Genomic DNA, 18,874 nt, shown 5'->3' with positions numbered 1-18,874 from the left:
ATTAAACACTGCATGATATGTTCTGATATCTTATAGGGAAAAACATGTTTTTCATTGTTTTTAAATACTCTTTACTATTCTTATACATATTTTAAATCAAAATTTAAGTCAATTAATTCCTTAAAATTCCACTGGGGAGATATTTTTAAATAAATCTGTGGCCTTTTCTGCCTGAAGTGTTGCACTTTTCTAAAATCCCATTTCAAATTGCTTACTTTCAGTACTGCAGTGAGACTATTACGATGTTCTCATAATTGTTCCATTAGTGAATTAACCAATAACTTAGTTCACTTCAGTGTTTTAAAATTTGTGAATCAAGGACTCGTTGAGAATCTCATCAATGCTCTCCCCAAAATATGTACCTAGCACCAAATGTAATGAGTCCTCTAAAGCCAAGGAACCCAAAGTTAAGAATTGACCATGTAAAACAATCTCTCTAAATAAAAAAGGAGACTTTATTCCATTAAAGTTACTTTTATTATGATGTTGTTCTCTTACAAGCTGTATCCAAACTGCTGTCTCTTTTCATAATCATTGTAATTTCTCTGTCTTCATGGTCTTAGTCAAATGATCGCCTTTTCCCCATCTGATACCAACCCATATATATCTTACGGTTTCATGAAAATATCACTAGACTAGGAGTTTGAAGGCTCAAGTCTGAGTTCTATCTTCGAACATGTATTTGTGTCTATAGCTCTGAGAGTCAATATTCCTTTTGATCACCTATAGAATGAGCACAATATCACTAGTCCTGTTTAATTCATAGAGATTATTAAGGAGCTCAAATATTTCCTGTATGAGTCAGCACAAACTGAAAAGACAAGGTTTCATTATTATCATTCTTTCCACATTTAAAGCTCATCATTTATTGAGGATCAATATAAACCATACCTGGTACAAGATCCTAAATGATTTAAGGGGGGAAACAGAGGCAGCATTGCAACTGGTAGCTGTTGAGTATAAATATACACCAAATGTAACGTGAAAGCCCAGAAAAGAAAAATATTCCTCTGCTGGTAAGAATACTCACACAAGTGGTAACATATGAACGAAGTTTGAAAAGATATTCATGAGTTTTCCAAATAGATAAGAAGGGGGTGGTGTAAGCCATAAGAAAGCAGTTTAGAAGGAAGAAACACCTTCAGAAAGAAAGAGGCGTTCAAAGGTACAGAGAGCTCAGCACGTGGCAAAGAGTTGAGTGTGGTGATTTCATGGGATTCACGGAAGATGATGAATAGCAAGACTTTCTGTAAGAAAGAGAGGCTGGGCTAACATTTTGAAGAGTCAGACTAAGAAATTTAGATTTTTATCTTGCAGGCAAAAATAAATCATCCAAGGCTTTCAGATAAGGAGTTGATGAGTTTGGGTGGCCTGGAATGTAAAATAGCTTGGAGTCAAGAGAGATTGGAACTGGAGACCACTTAGAAGGCTATTGCAACTGTTTAGCAAACAGATATATAGTTTTGAACTGGGAAAGTGGCAATGGGTAAATACAAGAGAGATTTCTGGGTAGAATCAAAAGATACAGGTTGTCACTGAGATCTTGGAGTTAAGGGAAGGGGAGAGTCTAAGGTTACCACTGACTGTGACACCACTGGATGACTGGTGAAACCACACACTGACATTGATCAATAAATACAGTAACTGCAAATGCTTATTTAGATGACAAAGCGTACTTTCTAACGTCCAAAGTGGGGTGATGAGGGTCATGGTGATGGTGGTATGTGTCTGTATGGGGTCAAATCAATTTAGCTGATGAATTTTAAAAAAATAATGTGAAATATCCTCTTCTATGGGAAAAATCAGATTTCTGATTTTTTAATAAATAGAAATGTTCCTCCGTGTAAAACTAACCTCATCTTTTGAAATATAATAGAGTGCTATTTGGTATAATCCCTTAGCAACATTTCTGCTATGAGCCAGGACTATGTAGCAACATTCATGTTATTAGACTCACATAGTGTATATTTTTGAGTTTACAGATGGATAATAAGTTCTGAGAGGGATATAACTTTACCAATGTTAGATGTGAGGCCTTTGAATAACTACCAAAAGTTTCTAACAGGGCTTAGTCTTTTCAAATTATTATTTTATATGTTTAAAAACTCTTCCCAAGATGTTCTTCCAAACCCACATTATAGTTTAGAGGTAGGAATTACTGACCAACTCATCATTATGTGTATGTGTGTGTTTGAATGTATCTAAATTGAAAAGTGAAAGAATGTTTTCTTTTCTGAAGTAATCTTTCTCACCACCTTGAATATCCCATTTACTCAAAATGTCTTTTTAAAAGTAATTTTCAAACTTTTGGTTTCAGGCTATAGCCTGGAAAGTAGGGACAGTAATTGTTCAGATATAGGCACAATGAGAAATGTAAAGTAATTGTCAGGAGATACGGAATATATAAATTGCAGTTCTCATTCTGTCAATAAATTGCTGTGTTAAGTTAACCCCTCAGGGCATATATTTCTTCAAGTGTAAAAGATCAGCAGTGGTAGGCTAGGTTAGCTTAAATCTATGTCCCTTCCCGTCTTAACATTCCATAGCGTTAACACAGTCTTGGAGAAATGTGTCTTGTGGACAGCTGTTGGCTATCTATTTCCCTGTTACTACTCCATAAGTGGGCAACTGAACCAAGATGGTCCAATCAAAAGGAGAAAAGAGCTTATGTATATTCCATGCTTAGAGGACATGTTCTCATCTCTCTTTCCCTTCTATCTCCTCCCTTCCTCCATTTTCCATCCCCATGAAATATAGGAGGTATATAACTTCAGAATTAAGAATGTAAGAAGGTAATGGATCCATGACATATTTCTTTTGATGTAACAAAGTCTCAGAACACAGAGAAATGATAAAATCAGTTTTCGGTTTTGTGGTTTTTGTTTTTTTTTAAATTCTGACACTGTTTTGGCAATATATAAGAAAAATAAAAAATATGAATACTGCCACACATTATTTGCTATTTAAATATCTTTAATATCCTTATTTACTAAAATTTAAATATGGCAATCTGGCAAACTTATGCCAGTTATCTAATATTATTAAAAAGTATTACTATTTCCAAAAATCCAAAGTCTTATATTCACTGATGTAGACAGTTTAAATGACCATGTTTTGAATCAGTTATTTTGGTAATGTGAAACTCAAATTTTGCTTCATGAAGTTAGACTACCATTGCATCCTTTAATGAAGAAAAAATATACATTAAAAATCTTTGATAAATCAATGAAAAACAATGGAGAAATATTTTTATAACCAGAGTAGAAAAGTAAAACTCTGAATATTTGTAGTATTTAAATATTACAATATAGTTCGTCTTCCCTTTCATTTAATATATTGTTAGTGTATTTAAAAGGTGAATATCAGATCTTTTATAACACGCCTGGGATTTATACTGAGTAAAATTATACTTTTTAGCTATTTTCCTTCTAAAATACCTAAATCAAATGTTAGCTTCTTGATATTTACACATCTGTCACTTAAAATGTCTTTAGAGAACCCAAGGAATCATCTATGCTATTTGACTTTACAATCTAATTTTTTAAAAATTCATTTTAAGTAAAAACAAAAACGGTTTACCTATTTCTCCACCTCCCCCCTCCACCTCTGACAATCACCAATCTCTTCTTTGTATAACATATGTGAGCTTCTTCTTTTTTTTCTTCATATCTATAAGCTTGGGTGTTTTGTTAGATTCACATGTAAGTGAAATCATAGGGCATTTGTCTTTCTCTGTCTGACTTATTTTACATAGCATAATGTCCTTCAGGTTCATCCATGCTGTCACAGTTGGCAAGATTTCATTCTTTTTTTATGGCTGAATGAAATTCCTATTTTATACATATATATGTATATATGTGTGTGTGTATATATATACACACACATATATATAATGTATATATATATATATATATACACACACACATATGGATGGATATATGTGTATATATATATACATATGTGTGTGTGTGTGTGTATATATATATGTTATAGCCAAGATATGGGAACAACCTAAGTGTCCATCGATGAAGAATGGAATGGAAATTTCAATTGTATATATACCATTTATAATATACACACACACACACATATATATATAATGTATTTATATATATACACACACATATGGATATATGTGTATATATATATGTATATACATATATTTGTGTGTGTGTGTATATATATGTTATAGCCAAGATATGGAAACAACCTAAGTGTCCATCGATGAAGAATGGAATGGACACAGTGTGTGTGTGTATGGTATACATGGTATATATACAACAGAGATTTCCATTCCATTGTGTGTATAGTATACATGGTATATATACAACAGAGATTTCCATTCCATTCTTACTCGATGGACACTTAGGTTGTTTCCATATCTTTGCTATTATAAGTAATTCTGCAATGAACATGGGGGAGTATATATCTCCTCAAGTTCGTGTTTTTGTTTTCTTTGGATAAATACTCAGAAGTGGAATTGCTGGATCATGTGGTAGTTTGATTTTTAATTTTTTAAGGAATCTGCATACTGTTTTTCACAGTGTTTGTACCAATGTACATTCCCACTTATATTGCACAAGGGTTCCCTTTTGTCCACATCCTTGTCAAAATTTGTTGTTTCTTGTCTTTCTGATAACAGCCATCTATCAGGTGTCAGATGATATGTCATTGTGGTTTTGATTTGCATTCCCCTTATGATTAATAATGTTGAAAATTAATCTGTCATTGAGAATATATAGCTCCTGTAGATTTAGAAAAGTACATTACTGATTAGGGAGATATTTTGCTGTGTAAAAAGAAGTCTAGGAAATAATTAAATCATGTATCAGTGTAGTTAAACTATTGTTACTTTTTGAGGAACTAGCAATTAAAATTTTTAATTTGATATGTATAATTTTTAAAAGGTGTTTTATCTTTTTAAATATTTCATTTTGTTCTCTTGGTAATATAGAGATCCATCCCCCTGATAATTTTATAAGTTCAAATTCCTTCTATTTTGAGATTAAAAATAAATCTACTTTGTTAGACATAATTTAACACAAAATTTATTTAACATACTTACACTTCCCATGCAATCAAAAGAACTGACCATGAAATGTCTGAGAATGGCTTCCTTTCTATTTACACAAATTTCTTCATTAAACCAGGTAAACCTCTTTCCCACTGCTTCACACACTGTAACTAATTCTTAAAATTTCAGTCAAGGTAACATCCAGAAGTGCTACGATGCATGCTAAAAATGTTAGGTTGGTGCAAAAGTAATTGCGGTGTTTGCAATTATTTTTAACCTTTTAAACCGCAATTACTTTTGCACCAACCTAATAGCCTTTTAAAAGACATCTTTTTCTGGATAAGCCATAGGGAAATATCCATCCATCCATCCATGAGGCTTTTTTCAGAGACATTAAGTTGACAATTTAAACCCTTCATTTGGATGATGGCACACGTGTACACACACACATACACACACACACCTCGCACACATCTCACACTTTTGTTTCCTCTTCGAAGATCACTGAAAACCACCTGCAGTGTTCTAGATTAGCTTCAATTTTCTGAACACGGTTTCCTATCTATTATCGTATATCTCCATTGTACAACGTCAACAACTACACTGGTTTGCATCCATTTTTAATCATTAACATCCGTGTAACAGCTAGGATTTCAAAAGTTAAAAGTAAAGGTTCAAATCTCTCATTGCTTCCAGAACCTATTTGTCATTAAAAAAAAAAAAAAAAAAAAGAGAGAGAGAGAGAGATTTCATCCATATGCCATTTTTGGTTCATTCGGACTTTATATCCTGTGGTATCAATCAATACAAACTCCATGTCTGGTTTTATATGTTTCTTTATGCTGTCAACATGCCCAGATATCGTTCACATTTCCTTTAGGAGCACCTATTGCCTTTGTTGGGGCAAGAGACCTGGGTGTCAGTCTTAGGTCTGGCACTCATAGTCCATATACTACTGAACAAGTTACTCCCATTCTCTAGGGCTCAGTGTTCTTATCTACAAAATGGAGAAAATACCATTTCATCTCAGTGAAATGGGTTTTTTAGTGGGGTCAAATACCCACTAAATATGAATTGTTTTGATAATTTTAAAGCATTGCTACTGTTCTCTTTAAAGAATGAAAGTTAATACCCATGCCCTCCTTGAAAAACATGTTTATTTGCAAAAGCAACTCTATTAAGGAAAAGCTTGACATGTGATATAGGAGTGTTTGGGAAATACATAAGTGATGTAAAGAATTTTAAATCCAAGTATGCTTAAATAGCATGCAATGATTTATCAGATGAATCACAGTGGAAGGTATGTGTAAATATTATACATCTTAGTTTTCCGTGAACCATTCAACTAACAAATTTCAAATAGAACAAGTCATCAGTGTAGAAGGCACGGCAAAAAATTAATTCAAATGAATGATGCGATACCTGTATTCCAATTAGCTTATTTTCTCCCTCCACCCTCAGACACATTGTATTTTATTTAAAAATGAAGTTAATTAAGAGGCTCTGTAAAGTTAATCAACTCATAGATTAAGCTAGAACTCCTGTTCTTATTTATTGTTTGTTAAGGGCTCAGTCTCACGAAGTTTTTCTATCAATAGGTCAAATATACAAAGTGCTATCCTTGCATTTATTCCACAATTGGAGACCCACACACATAGTGCTCAACACACCTCTTCAAAACAGGGTAAAATTGGATGTGGGTTTTAGCACTCTGGGCTGTAAAAATGTAACTTGCATATTGATTTATGAATGTCTGCAAATCACACCAATCTTCAATTAATCTGAATTCAGATTAATTACAGGTACAGTGTATCTAACAGATATGGTGCTGTCACCACAGTGTTTAGTACTTAGGAGTGTGAAGAAGGCAAAGGGTGTGAGGAGTGTGAGGAGTACGTGTGCTCATCAGAGTTGAGATACTCTATTTGGCTGGATTTCCTTTGCCTATAGTGTATACAAAACGCAGAGAGACATGTTCATATAACAAAGAAAAGAAAAGAAGGAATGAAGGGAGGGAGAAAAAAACTCACATTTGAACACTATTAAGATTTCCTGATAACTAACCTCTGTCAATTAGAGTTGGACAAACAATCTCAGCCCGAGGTCTTCCTGCTTCCATACCCAGCCCTGATTTACATTCTACAATTCCCCATCATCCACAATGTGTAGCCCATCAGCGCCTACCTACGTCTAAGCTTACATGATGAGAGCCCTACTTTGCTATTAGGTGTGCCAAGATCAGCAAATATGTGTGTGTGTGTGTGTGTGTGTGTGTGTGTGTGTGTGTGTGTGTAGAAGGGGAGTCTTTGCTTGGAGGGCTTGGGACAGAAAAGAAACTGTTTTGAGTTGCACGGAAAGGGACTGAATATGGGCCCAACTTCCACCTCTTTGCTAGAGTTAAGAATCTGGAACTGATTCCTCAAAGCAGTTGTAATTGGTCCTTTACACTACTCATTTCCTTGGAAGAGGAACAGTCTGCATCTATTAAAACTCCAGTGACAAGCTGTTTCCTTGCCGTGTCTTCTGGAGCACTTTATGTTAAGGAGAAATCACCCTAATCAAATATGTGTGTCTTGCCTGCTGGTAAAATGAGATGCTTTCTTCCTTGGACTTTGTGCGGATAACTCCATACACACCACACACTGACACAGTGTAACTCCCACAGAATCCTCACTCCCTCCTTCCATCTCTCTCTCCTCTCTCATAAGGATGGCTGAACATTTTGCTCCAAACTCTCCAAGTCACCCACGTGTTTGCTCTCCCCTTTCGTTTTTTCAATTTACTTTCTGACTTGACAAAAGAAACTCTTTTGTCTGAGTTGTTCTCAGGTTTTTTTAAGCTGAAATCCTGGGACCAAATTGTCTCACCCATACCTGTCTCCCCTCCCCTATCCCAATCAGATCTGCCCACAAACCCCCTTCACTCTGGGGGGAGTGTACAGATTACTGGGTATTTCCCTGGTTCAACCCTCCCCTCTCCTTCCTTCACTCTTCCTCCTTCTCAGAGCAAGCTGAATTCCTCCGTTTAGTCCCACTCCCCAGGGTGGAATGGAAGTGGGTGGGGAGGGAGGTGGTGGGTGGTATAGATAACTGGGAATCTCTCTCTCTCTCTCTCTCTCTCTCTCTCTCTCTCTCTCTCTCTCTCTCTCTCACACACACACACACACACACACACACGCACATTCAATTAACATTCATTCAGGGTCTCTTACACACACCTGAATCCTGACCGTTCTAGCAAGTACAGGCACGCCCCTGCTCGCCCTCCCCCCATGCCCAGAATAGAATTTGACCCTGGGTGCAGGATTGCTGGTGATAAATAGATCAACAAGGAAATTTTGAGAACTGGGGAGGTGACCCCTTGCCTGAATGGGGGGAGGTGACCCGTTGCGCTCTCCACTCACCGCCTGAGTCCCTGGAACGACGAGGGCCAGGACATCCTGGATTTCTTCAGGCCGGGCCGGTGGCTAGTTTCCACCGCGTAGGAGGTTCGGTCCATGGCGCGGCAATACAGGTAGCGCTCTGTGTCGGAGTAGCCACGATGCCGGACACGGCCAGTGGCCCCGCTCGCTGCATAGCGGCCACGAGCTGCCCCGGGCGGCGGCGGGGGTGGTGGCAGGGGGGGCGGCGGCGGTGGCTGCAGCGGGCACTGGGGCTGGGGCTGGGGCGAGGGCGGCGGCGGCGGAGGCAGGTGGTGGTGGGGGTGCAGGAGGCGGAACTGGGGCTGCCGGAGCGGGTACTGGTGGTGCTGCTCGTGCCTCCAGAGGTGCTTGGGTGCTTTGAGCGTGGCCGCGCTAGCACCGTCGCTGCCCTCTCTAGTGCCTGCCGGAGCCGGCACGCTGCTGCCCTCCGCCTCCATCCTGGCTGGCGGCTCTGTGCCCGCTGCCCAGCCGTTCACTGCACTGGCCCGAGCGCCTCCCGGCTGCTGCCGCCGCCGCTGCTGCCGCTTCTGGCGCCGAACAGAGGCTGGGCTCAGCTTCCCGCTTGAAGCCACCAGAGGCTCAGAGACTCGAGGCGACCGAGAGGGGGCTCTGCTCGCGGGAGGGATCACCGACCACGACAAGGCTCCCTTCACAGTGGTGGTGGGAGAGACACGCTCCTGGTGTCCCCGAGTCACCAAGACTAGGGCGTGCAGTACTCCGCTTCTTCAACGGCCGGTCCCACCTTCTTCCCTTCCTTCTTCCCTTCCTTCCTTTGGGTGCCGGCGGCGAGGGCAGCAATTGTTAGCAGCTCGAGCTGAGCAATAACCGCAGTGGCAGGGGTAGCCGCCTCGCAGCCCAAGGCGCCGGAATCCTGAGCCCGGCGCTGCTGAAAAGTTGGACAGCTCCTGACGGCTGCGCTGGAGCTGTGACTTTCTCGGAAACCACCCCAGCCAGTCAGGAGTCAGACCTGTCCTCCTGAGCCTTCCCCTCGCCGTGCCCCCGCCTCCCTTCCCCCGCGGCCCCCCACTGCCCCTGAGGTCTCCTCTTCACCTCCGCCTGCCTCAGCCCTCTTTGAGAAATGCCATTTGGTGGTTTCTGGCGGATTTCTCAGAGATTGTTGACGATAAGCCCCATGCTGGGGCTTCCAAAGATAAGGGATGTGACCTGGCAAAGTTGCCCAGAATGGTGTGTATGAGAGTCGCTGAAAAATTGAATTTTGGTGAAGGTCCAATATTAGGGCTAATTCAGTCTCTCGCCCTGACATAGGATTAAATATTGTGTTGCTCTTTCCCATAGCAAGGAGAATGCCCGGTGTAGTCTCTTGAAGATCTTTCTCTGGCTAGTATCTCGGTTTGCTGCTGCTTCTGCGAGGAAGGTCCTCAAGAGTGGTCCTAGCTGGAAATCAAGGCAAGCCTTCTCCACGGCTGAGCTAGCTGGCGACAGTTAAGATTGGGGCACCTCTTCTATCGCAAACCACTGACAGCGGTTTCTGCTGTTAGGTCCTGCCTGCAATTTTCCCTTTCTGCCACTTCTAGGAGAACATAGCTCAACTACCAAAGTGTTTTAAAACACGTTGTATCGTTGTTATTCTACAGAAATTAGAATCAAATTTGACACTGCAATCCAAGTTCAATTTTTATTTGCCTTCCTTTAGTATTTTCCTGCAATGTTGAATGTTTTTGAGAAGGCAAGAGAATTTCAGAGCAATATATAGACATATTTTCCTGTACATTTCATTATCACCATATTGCTTAAAGGTCAAATGTCATTTACTCACTGTTAAAAATAATTCTAGAATTATACTGTGTTGGAGTCACCACTGTACCATCCATTATTTGAAATATAAATATATGTAGAACTCACAATAGCTTGTTGGCAGTGTAATTATTCTATTCTCTACACACACTCAATCATAACATAATTGACTATGTACATTTTATGCATATAATATAATTAACACTAAAGTACCACAATCAGGAACCATGTCTCAGACTCTCCAGAATGTAGAAATCCAATGCTCTCCATGCAGTGAATGCTCAGTATAGATACAATTTAGCAAATAACAACAATGAAAATAAATGCTCACTTTGCTCATTAGTAAGAACAGGCCATGAAATGTACAAGGGTCTCCTTCTCTAAATGAGAGCAATTAATTTTAATATTGTGCACAAAAAACATGGCAGCTCTTCATGGGTTTTTTTTTCTTTTTTTATGTAGGAAATGTCCCCTCCTGTAATATTTCAGTATTGGCCCTCTGTCCATATGTGTTCCATGCACAAAACCTGAAAAAGGCTGTCTTGAAAGGAACAAGGCAGTTTCCTAAGCACCATGTCCCTCTGTGTAGTACTAAAAACATACTTGACTAAGGCACACTTTCTCCCTTTTATAGATACAAGTGTGACTAACGGCAGTGGTCAAAGCCTTTTCTATGCCTACGGAGACATTGAGCTGGTATCTTTCCAAACAGGAAAGGAGAGAAGAGGAAGTGTTATACAGTGTAAACTGTTTTTTTTTTTTTCCTTTTAATTCATTGCATTATTAACATATGGAGCCATTTTAAAGAAATACACAAATTTCTTCTTACCTCTGAAATGCTCGCCACCTTTCCCCTCAATATAACTATGGCAAAATACCTCTGTCTGAAACTCTTATTCTCACTTCAAATACTAACAGTAGAAGCAGTTTATGATCTTCTTTTTCAAATACATAGAACAATTCAAATGTAACCTGATTCTCACTATCAGTTCTAGCCTTCCTTTTAATTCATGAATACTTTTTTTTCTTATATTCTCCACTTATTTAAAAAAATGATTCCTTTGTTTTTTTTATTATATAATTACAAGTCAGGTACATTTTTAAATATAAGAAAATCATTCAAGTCTAACATGTTCCCAACTTTAAGAATTTTCAATTTATCTTATATTTCCAAGAAGATTACAGATAGTAATTTATTAAGTGAACTTTGAAGTAAGACAGCTTGGGTTCCAATCCACCACTACCTGTACTTTCAGCCTTAGCTAAATTAATTACCCTCCATGTCTCTATTAGTTGTATTAATAGCAAAGTTGTATTAATATTACCTACTTCTCAGAATGTTGTGATTATTTAATAAGGTACTACTTAGCACAATGCCTTATATATGATAAATGCTTAAGCTTCCATGTTTCAAGAAAATCTTATACTGCTAAAAATTGAGCACTCCCAGTGTTCCACTTAAAAATTCTTTTCATTAATCTAGGAATTGCTTACTCATATTTAAGCAATCCAAAAAGAGGAAATATTCAATTGATCCATTGGTTTTCCATGCTTATATGTCAAATCAATTATCCATTTTCCCTCACTGATGGACCATAGATGTTGGAGTTTTACGGGCACACTCTGAGAGAATTTTTGTAAACCATTGGGTTCAAATGGGACATCCTTGGAAGCTTTTATTATTCTCCATCACACATCTGGATAAAAAGTAAACATTTTTGGTAAATAATCAGTGTATTTATTTTTCTGAAAAAATGTAAATAAACAGTTAATTGGTCTCATTAGCATGAGACAGAGATTATTATACACCACCACCACCCCTCTTTTCTGCCAATGCATTTCAAACCTGCCCTAGTGATCCAATCAATCTCTCAATGTGTTTCTGGGCAATTAACAAGGGAGAACATTTCTGTCAATAATGTTGGAGAGTTCTAGCAGAAATTATCTCAATTAAAAGGTAAGAGAGAGGAAGCATCACTTCTATCCAGAACACAGAACTTAATGGCACATTATGAAAACTAAGGGTCCATTTCTAACCTGATAATGGGAGGAAGAGTTAGGTGAAACTTTCTTTTGGCATACATCCTATATATATTTGAGCGTACCTGTGTTTTTTTCTTGTTAGGATGCATCAACTTGATGCCAAACAGTCAGTATAAAGGTGGAAATTTTCATCATCAGACATTGTTTTATACAAGGACAAACTGTTACCTATTTAGAAATATCCAAAGGATCCATTCAAAGTCTGAGATTTGACCCAGGTCTTCAAAATTTTGAAAAACATGTTTAGAATACTTCCTTGAGATATGTGAAGTGTTCTTAAAATTGTAAAAATATATACACATATTAGATGATATTTTAAATATTATCACTATAAATACTAGAACTAAATTGCTCCCAATATACCAGGTCATTCTTCAGTAATTTTTTTCTGTAATATGAAACAAACAGCAATATGCAATAAATGTTGAACTAAGAAATGCTGTACTTGAACACTTTTGTCTTTTACTAGCACACTGATATAAATTCAGCAGCAACTGGTTGGTTGGCTCTACAGGTTTCAATAGTACCAGAAACCAATTTTGTAACTTTCTAATGACTCTACTCAACAATTCAAGTTTAAAAATATTGCTTATATACTATATGTCAATTTCCACGCAGACTTTGGTATTTCATTGATGAACGTGAAAAATACTTGTCCTCAAGGAGCTTAGTGTGTTGTGGGGAAAATAAACATAAATAAGCAACTACAATTCAGAGAGAGAGAGAGAGAGAGAGAGAGAGAGAGAGAGAGAGAGAGAGAGAGAGAGGACATTGAATTCTTGAGGCTCAGTGAGGATTCACAAAGAGAGAATGGCATCTAAGCAGAAGCCAAAACCTCAAGTATAAATTGAAATTAGCTAGTCTCATTTGGGATTAACATATATGTTTGACTGTGGGTATGTGTCTTGGGGAGAATCAAAGGGTAAAAGCATTCTGGGGAAAAACTGGCACAAAGACTTAGGGGTATTTGACAGTCAGAAAATGGCAAGTAATTCTATAAACCTGTCAAAAGAACAGGTGGGCAAGTATGCAAACATTTGATAATGAACCACCTCTTATGAAGTGACTCCTCAATGCAATGTGGGTGAATTTGTGTAAATTATCAAAAGGGCCTCCTTTTGGGTCAACCAGATTTTAAGGCCTGATGCAAAGATAGAAGAAGTAAAGGATATGAGAGGATAAAAAGTAATAATAGATGGTGTGCTGCTCCTGAGAAGGTGAGGGTGAATTGAAATCTAAGGTATAGATGGTAGGATTTGTCTTAAACTAGACAAAAGCCAACACTTTCATTGTAACAGAAGAGAAAGTTGAAAGGATGAATTCAGATGAAAGTACATGTATTGCATTTACTGAACATTTAACGTTTGGCATTCTGCCAAACCCTTTTCATACATTATTTTATTTAATCCTTGCAACAATGACTTTCTTTATTCACATTTTAATATTTTGAAAATTATAGTGAGTCTTTCAACAGAGACTAAAAAGGACTGTGCCAGTCTCCTACAGATTTTATAGACTATGTGACCTTAATTCTACATGGAAAACACCTGTTCACCTTATTATTTCAACATTATTTAACATTATATATATATTCAACATTATTTCAACATTAATTCATTCATTCAACTAATATTTACTGAACACTAAATGTATGCCAAATACTTAGTTCTGGAGAAAAAGAAGAGAATAAAACATAAGAGTTCTGGCTCTTCTGTTATAATTGGGAGAGAGAAAATAAGCACTCAAACAAAAACATAAATTTGTCAGATGTGGCTAAAGTAAATCGAAGCAAATTAAGAAGTCAGACTATGATGCGTGGGAGTCAAAGGGGGGTCAAAAGAGGCTTCTTTGATAGGGTGGCATGTGAGCGGCAACCTGAAGGAAATAAGACTGAGCCAGCATTCTAAGCTATGGAGAAAGCAAATGCAAAGACACTCATAGCTGCAAGCTTATTACATTTCAGGAATACCAAGCTTGCCAATGGCTTGGGTCCAAGTAAAGTGGAGGCTATTTGGAAATAAAAACAGATAAAAGGACAGCCATGTGGGCCATGGTAAAACTTTGGATTTGTTACTTGTGTTCATAGAGCTACACCCAGTTGAATTTTAGACTTAATTAAATTAGATTTAGATGCCTAATACTCGCTTAAAATGTCTCCAAAAGACTACAGTATAATGCCTCATTGAAGAGATAAGTTATTCTGTATGTGGAAAAAAATGAAAATATGCCTGGGAAACAAAGATTTATTCTAAGTGAAGAAAATATTTCTTTCAGGGAGAAAGATTATACTTCCATATTTTATTGTAAAGCAACAAGGTATTCATAAGTACTTGAGCTGTGTATTGTTTTATCATTGAAATAACTACCAAATCATGGCCAATCATACAGCACAGCAGCAATGCATATAAAATGAGTAGATATTACCAAGTCTCTCCGAAGAGGTCATAGAACTTTCACAGTAACTAATTCTTGAAAACTGAAAGATAATTACTAAGGTGCTAAATATCCATCTGTCAAAAACTTTCATCTGATTTTTAAGAGAGAATACTAAACTTCTAAGGTTTGATAATTATAATTTTCACGTAAATTAATATGTCTTGAAATGTCACTCTCAATCTCAAAGCAGCAAAAGAGATTATGAGAAGTAGCTGAGAAGTAGTCTGTTATAATGAAATTGGGTCTAACTACCAAAGACCAAAAATAATTAAGATTCTTTAAATTCTTAATGTGAAGAAGACTTAATCTTACAATTTGAGATGCCGAAAAGTAACACGGTAGTCTTTGGTATGGAAAAATGTATGTATTTTCCATTCAGTTAAGAGAATGTAAATTTAAAATAATATTTCTCATTTTATAAAGTTCCTATTAAGTTGAGTTGAATATGGTAGTTTATTTTTTTTTATTTTTCATTTACAGTTGACACTCAATATTATATTAGTAGGTATACAGCGTAGTGGTTAGATATTTACATAATTTACGAGGTGATTTCCCCAATAAGTCTAGTATCCACCTGGCACCATATATAGTTATTACATTATTGATGATATTCTCTATGCTGTAGTTTACATCCTCATGACTATTTTGTAACTACCAATTTGGACTTCTTAATGCCTTCTTAAAATAGAGGACTTCTAGCCTTAACTCCATTTCACACATGAGAAACTGAAAGTTAATAGAAGCAGTTATTCACATAAGGTCAGATACTTGTTCAGTGTCAAAAGCCTGGACTTGGGCCCTGGTCATTCGGAGTACAAAATGTGTGATCTTGCCTGGATGACAAAGGGGGATACTAAACCAAGAATTTCTGAAATTAAAAATGACAGTGGATAAGTTGTTTAATAATATCAGTGAATGGGTGGTTTAATATGGAATTAGACAGCTGAAAAAATATTAGCTAAAATATTAGAAATATCATTTTCAAAGGATAACATGCAAATGCTCATTATCAATATTTCTGCTTAACATTAAACTACAGATGCTAGACAATATAACAAGACAAAATATACACACCCAAAGAGAGAGAGAGAGAGACTGAAGACATATGGTTGAAAAGGAACAAAACTGTCATTATTCTCCGATGATATCATTATCTACATATAGAACACAAAGGAATCTGGAAACAAATTACTAGAATGCTAAGAGAGTTTATAAGGGTAACTAATTTATAGGAATCAATTGCTCTTCCATTTACCATCAACTGACAAATGTTATACACACACACACATACATACAGTTCTTAGGGATAAATGTAATAAAAGGTATACAAGAGCTATATGAAGAAAACAATTTTGAACTTTAAAAAAATTGTTAAAAAGATCTATACACATAATGTAATACTACTCTGCCATAATAAAAGATGAAATAGTGCCATTTGCGACAACATGGATCTTATGCTAAGCGAAATAAGTCAGACAGAAAAAGTCGAGAACCATATGACTTCACTGATATGTAGGATTTAAAATTGAAAGCAACAAAAGAACAAGACAAACAAATAAACAAAAACTCATAGGCACAGACAATAGTTTAGTGGTTACCAGAGAGTAAGGGGGTAGAGGGGTGGTATGAAGGTAAAGGATATCAAATATATGGTGATGGAAGGAGAACTGACTCTGGGTAGTGAACACACAACATGATATATGTATGATGTATTACAGAATTGTACACCTGAAATCTATATAACTTTACTAATCATTGTCACCCCAATAAATTTTAATTAAAAATTTTTAAAGGATTAAAGAGAAAATGACAAAAAAAATTCAAAATAAGTACAGCTATAAATCAATAAGAAAAAAATAGAAAAAAGAGGCAAAATACAAGGAAAGGTATTTCACAGAAGAGGAAAGCAGAACGGTGATAAAACTTAAGAATAATCGATCAGTCTCACATGCAATTGTAGATCACAATGAGAGGGCATGTAATGTCCACTAGGTTGACAATAAGGAATAAGCCTGATGATGTCATGTGTTGGTAAAGATCTGGATGAATGGCAATTCTTACACATTGCTGGTGAGAAACAATTTACACTTATCTGGTAAAGGTGACTATTTACATACATTACTATTCACAATTTCACTCCTGCGTACTTAACATACAGAATCTCTTACACACACACACACACCAAGGGACATGTACCTGAATGTTCATAGAAGGATTATGTATTATAACAAAAAGCCGTATATAACATCAATGTCTAGCAATAAAAGAAAGATACATTCTGGAATATCCACAGAAATGTTTCATCATGTAGCCATAACTGACCACACAAGGCAACTTGGATGAATCTTCGAAATGTCTCGTTGAGCTAGCGAAGCAAGTGGCAGACTACAAACACAATAATACCATTCTTATTAAATTAAAAAAAAATAAGAAACAATAAGAAAATTAATTTTAAAAGCCAAGAAAAAATAATATATTCAGTACAGTGCTCCTCAAATTACTGTGCATATGAATCTACAGGGGATTTTAATTCAGTGCAGATTCTGATTCAGTAGATCTGGGGTAGGGTTGTGGTTCTGTATTTCCAATACACTCCCGGGTGACACCAATTCTCCAGGTCTGTGGACCATACTTAGGTACACAAGGTTTTAAAGAACACATAAATACGTTATATTTTATGACTTATTTAAAAATACATAAGTTATGTAATTCACAACAGTTAGGATATTTGCCACATGGTTAAGTGGAGAAGGAAAAGGTGGTCAATGAGAGAAGGAAGAATTTCGCAAGTAGATGCAATGTATTAAGAATATTGTGGTTCATAAATAATGTGTTCTATAACCTACACACGTTACAAAGGTTATTTTGTACAGACTGGATATTGCATAATAAAACAAACACATAAACATCCACAGGCAGGGAACCCACTTCATCACCAACAGAACGGATAAAACTGAGGGGGGTAGGAACAAGCGGTGGGCATGTGGAGCAGAATATTCCATCTTTAGAAGAGAAAGCTGCAGGCCATTTGTAAACACTCTGTGTCTGTAACTATCTCGAATCAAATCACTGGACAAACTTTTACAACCCTGGCAGCATAAAAAAATCTGGGAAATCCAAATAGACTTCTGAGTTAAAAATTATTCCAAACTTCTTTAAAACAGAATTCATCCTCTTTTCAAAGATTAGCTGTTATATTAAAGCCGAATGAGGATAAACATTTAGTGAAAAAAATATGTGTAGCTCTCAAATGCAAGGTGAACCTGCCCCATTAATTTCTCTGTGATTCACCCTTTTCCAGAATATGTGTGTGTGTGTGTCCATAAATATTTACCCCCCTACATCTTCTTCATCTCCACAAAGCTTTTTTCTTCCTAGGGTCAGGAAGGGTTTTTTGTTTTGTTTTGTTTTGTTTTCTAAAAGTACTTTATTTGATTGCAAAAATATGATTATATTCCTCCTTTTCCTCTCATATCAATACATTGTTTAGGTGTGTGCCTTCTTGAAAGACAAGGTAAGCTGAAGTCTCAGCTCTCCCAAATAAACTAAAGATCCAGTTTGAAGATCTTCACCAAGGAGGAATCTCAAAGTGATATTCAAAGTCTTCAAGTACTGAGTCAATGGGTTAGAGCATAATGCTGATGGAACACCAAATCTTCCCAACAATCTTCTTCAGGATTATCTCAGATTTTCTTATAGTTGGGACATTTTGGTCAAGAAGTTTAGTTGAACTGAAATACTCCCCAAAGAAAAATACACAGGATTGTTACTCTCAGGTTCACCACCTAGGGGAATGCTATTAAACAGTGGATTGGTTATTCTACATTGCAATAATATTTTTAATTTCTCCTGAAACCACTCAGGAAGGGCTTTAACTTCTCAAATATCTGTCATTAAAATGCAATGTGCCTCACTATCTATTGTTTTATTAGTTAGTGAACACCACAGCAGGCATTAGTGACAACCAAACAACTCAGGATAGTTACCTAAGGATCAAGAAGTGGGATCAGCAGAAAAGAGAGAATTAAAATTGCTTAAAACACAGGACGGATAGTTACAGAGAAAAAAAATTTCTATATACTCAATATGATTTCAGGCTCTCCAAACTGTTCTGGTTATAAAAAATTGCAATATATCTTTGACTCAGACCACTCATCTAATGTCTAACCGTCCTAAGAGGCAAAAGGTATAAGACAAGAGGGCAG

At 36.8% G+C, this 18,874-nt stretch overlaps 1 protein-coding gene across 4 annotated transcripts in view; it reads right to left on the bottom strand.

Moving 5' to 3' along the window:
* Positions 1 to 18,874, bottom strand: part of PDE4D (phosphodiesterase 4D) — a 1,186,109-nt gene that overhangs the window by 779,045 nt on the left and 388,190 nt on the right. Inside the window, exon 1 of one of the 4 annotated variants that reach the window (XM_081054418.1) lies at positions 8,418 to 9,117. The exons of 2 other annotated variants lie outside the window; for them this stretch is intronic. In XM_081054418.1, the coding sequence (XP_080910544.1) occupies positions 8,418 to 8,872 (455 nt within the window). In that variant the 5' untranslated portion in view covers positions 8,873 to 9,117. Of the gene's footprint in view, positions 1 to 8,417; positions 9,118 to 18,874 lie in introns of those variants that run through there. One more of the 4 variants, XM_081054423.1, reaches the window with a different exon arrangement.

The sequence above is a fragment of the Rhinolophus hipposideros genome, assembly GCF_964194185.1.
Source record: "Rhinolophus hipposideros genome assembly, chromosome: 7".
Taxonomy (NCBI): domain Eukaryota; kingdom Metazoa; phylum Chordata; class Mammalia; order Chiroptera; family Rhinolophidae; genus Rhinolophus; species Rhinolophus hipposideros.
The sequence above is the reverse complement of the archived record's forward strand: the minus strand, read 5'-3'. Positions and strand labels throughout refer to the sequence as shown.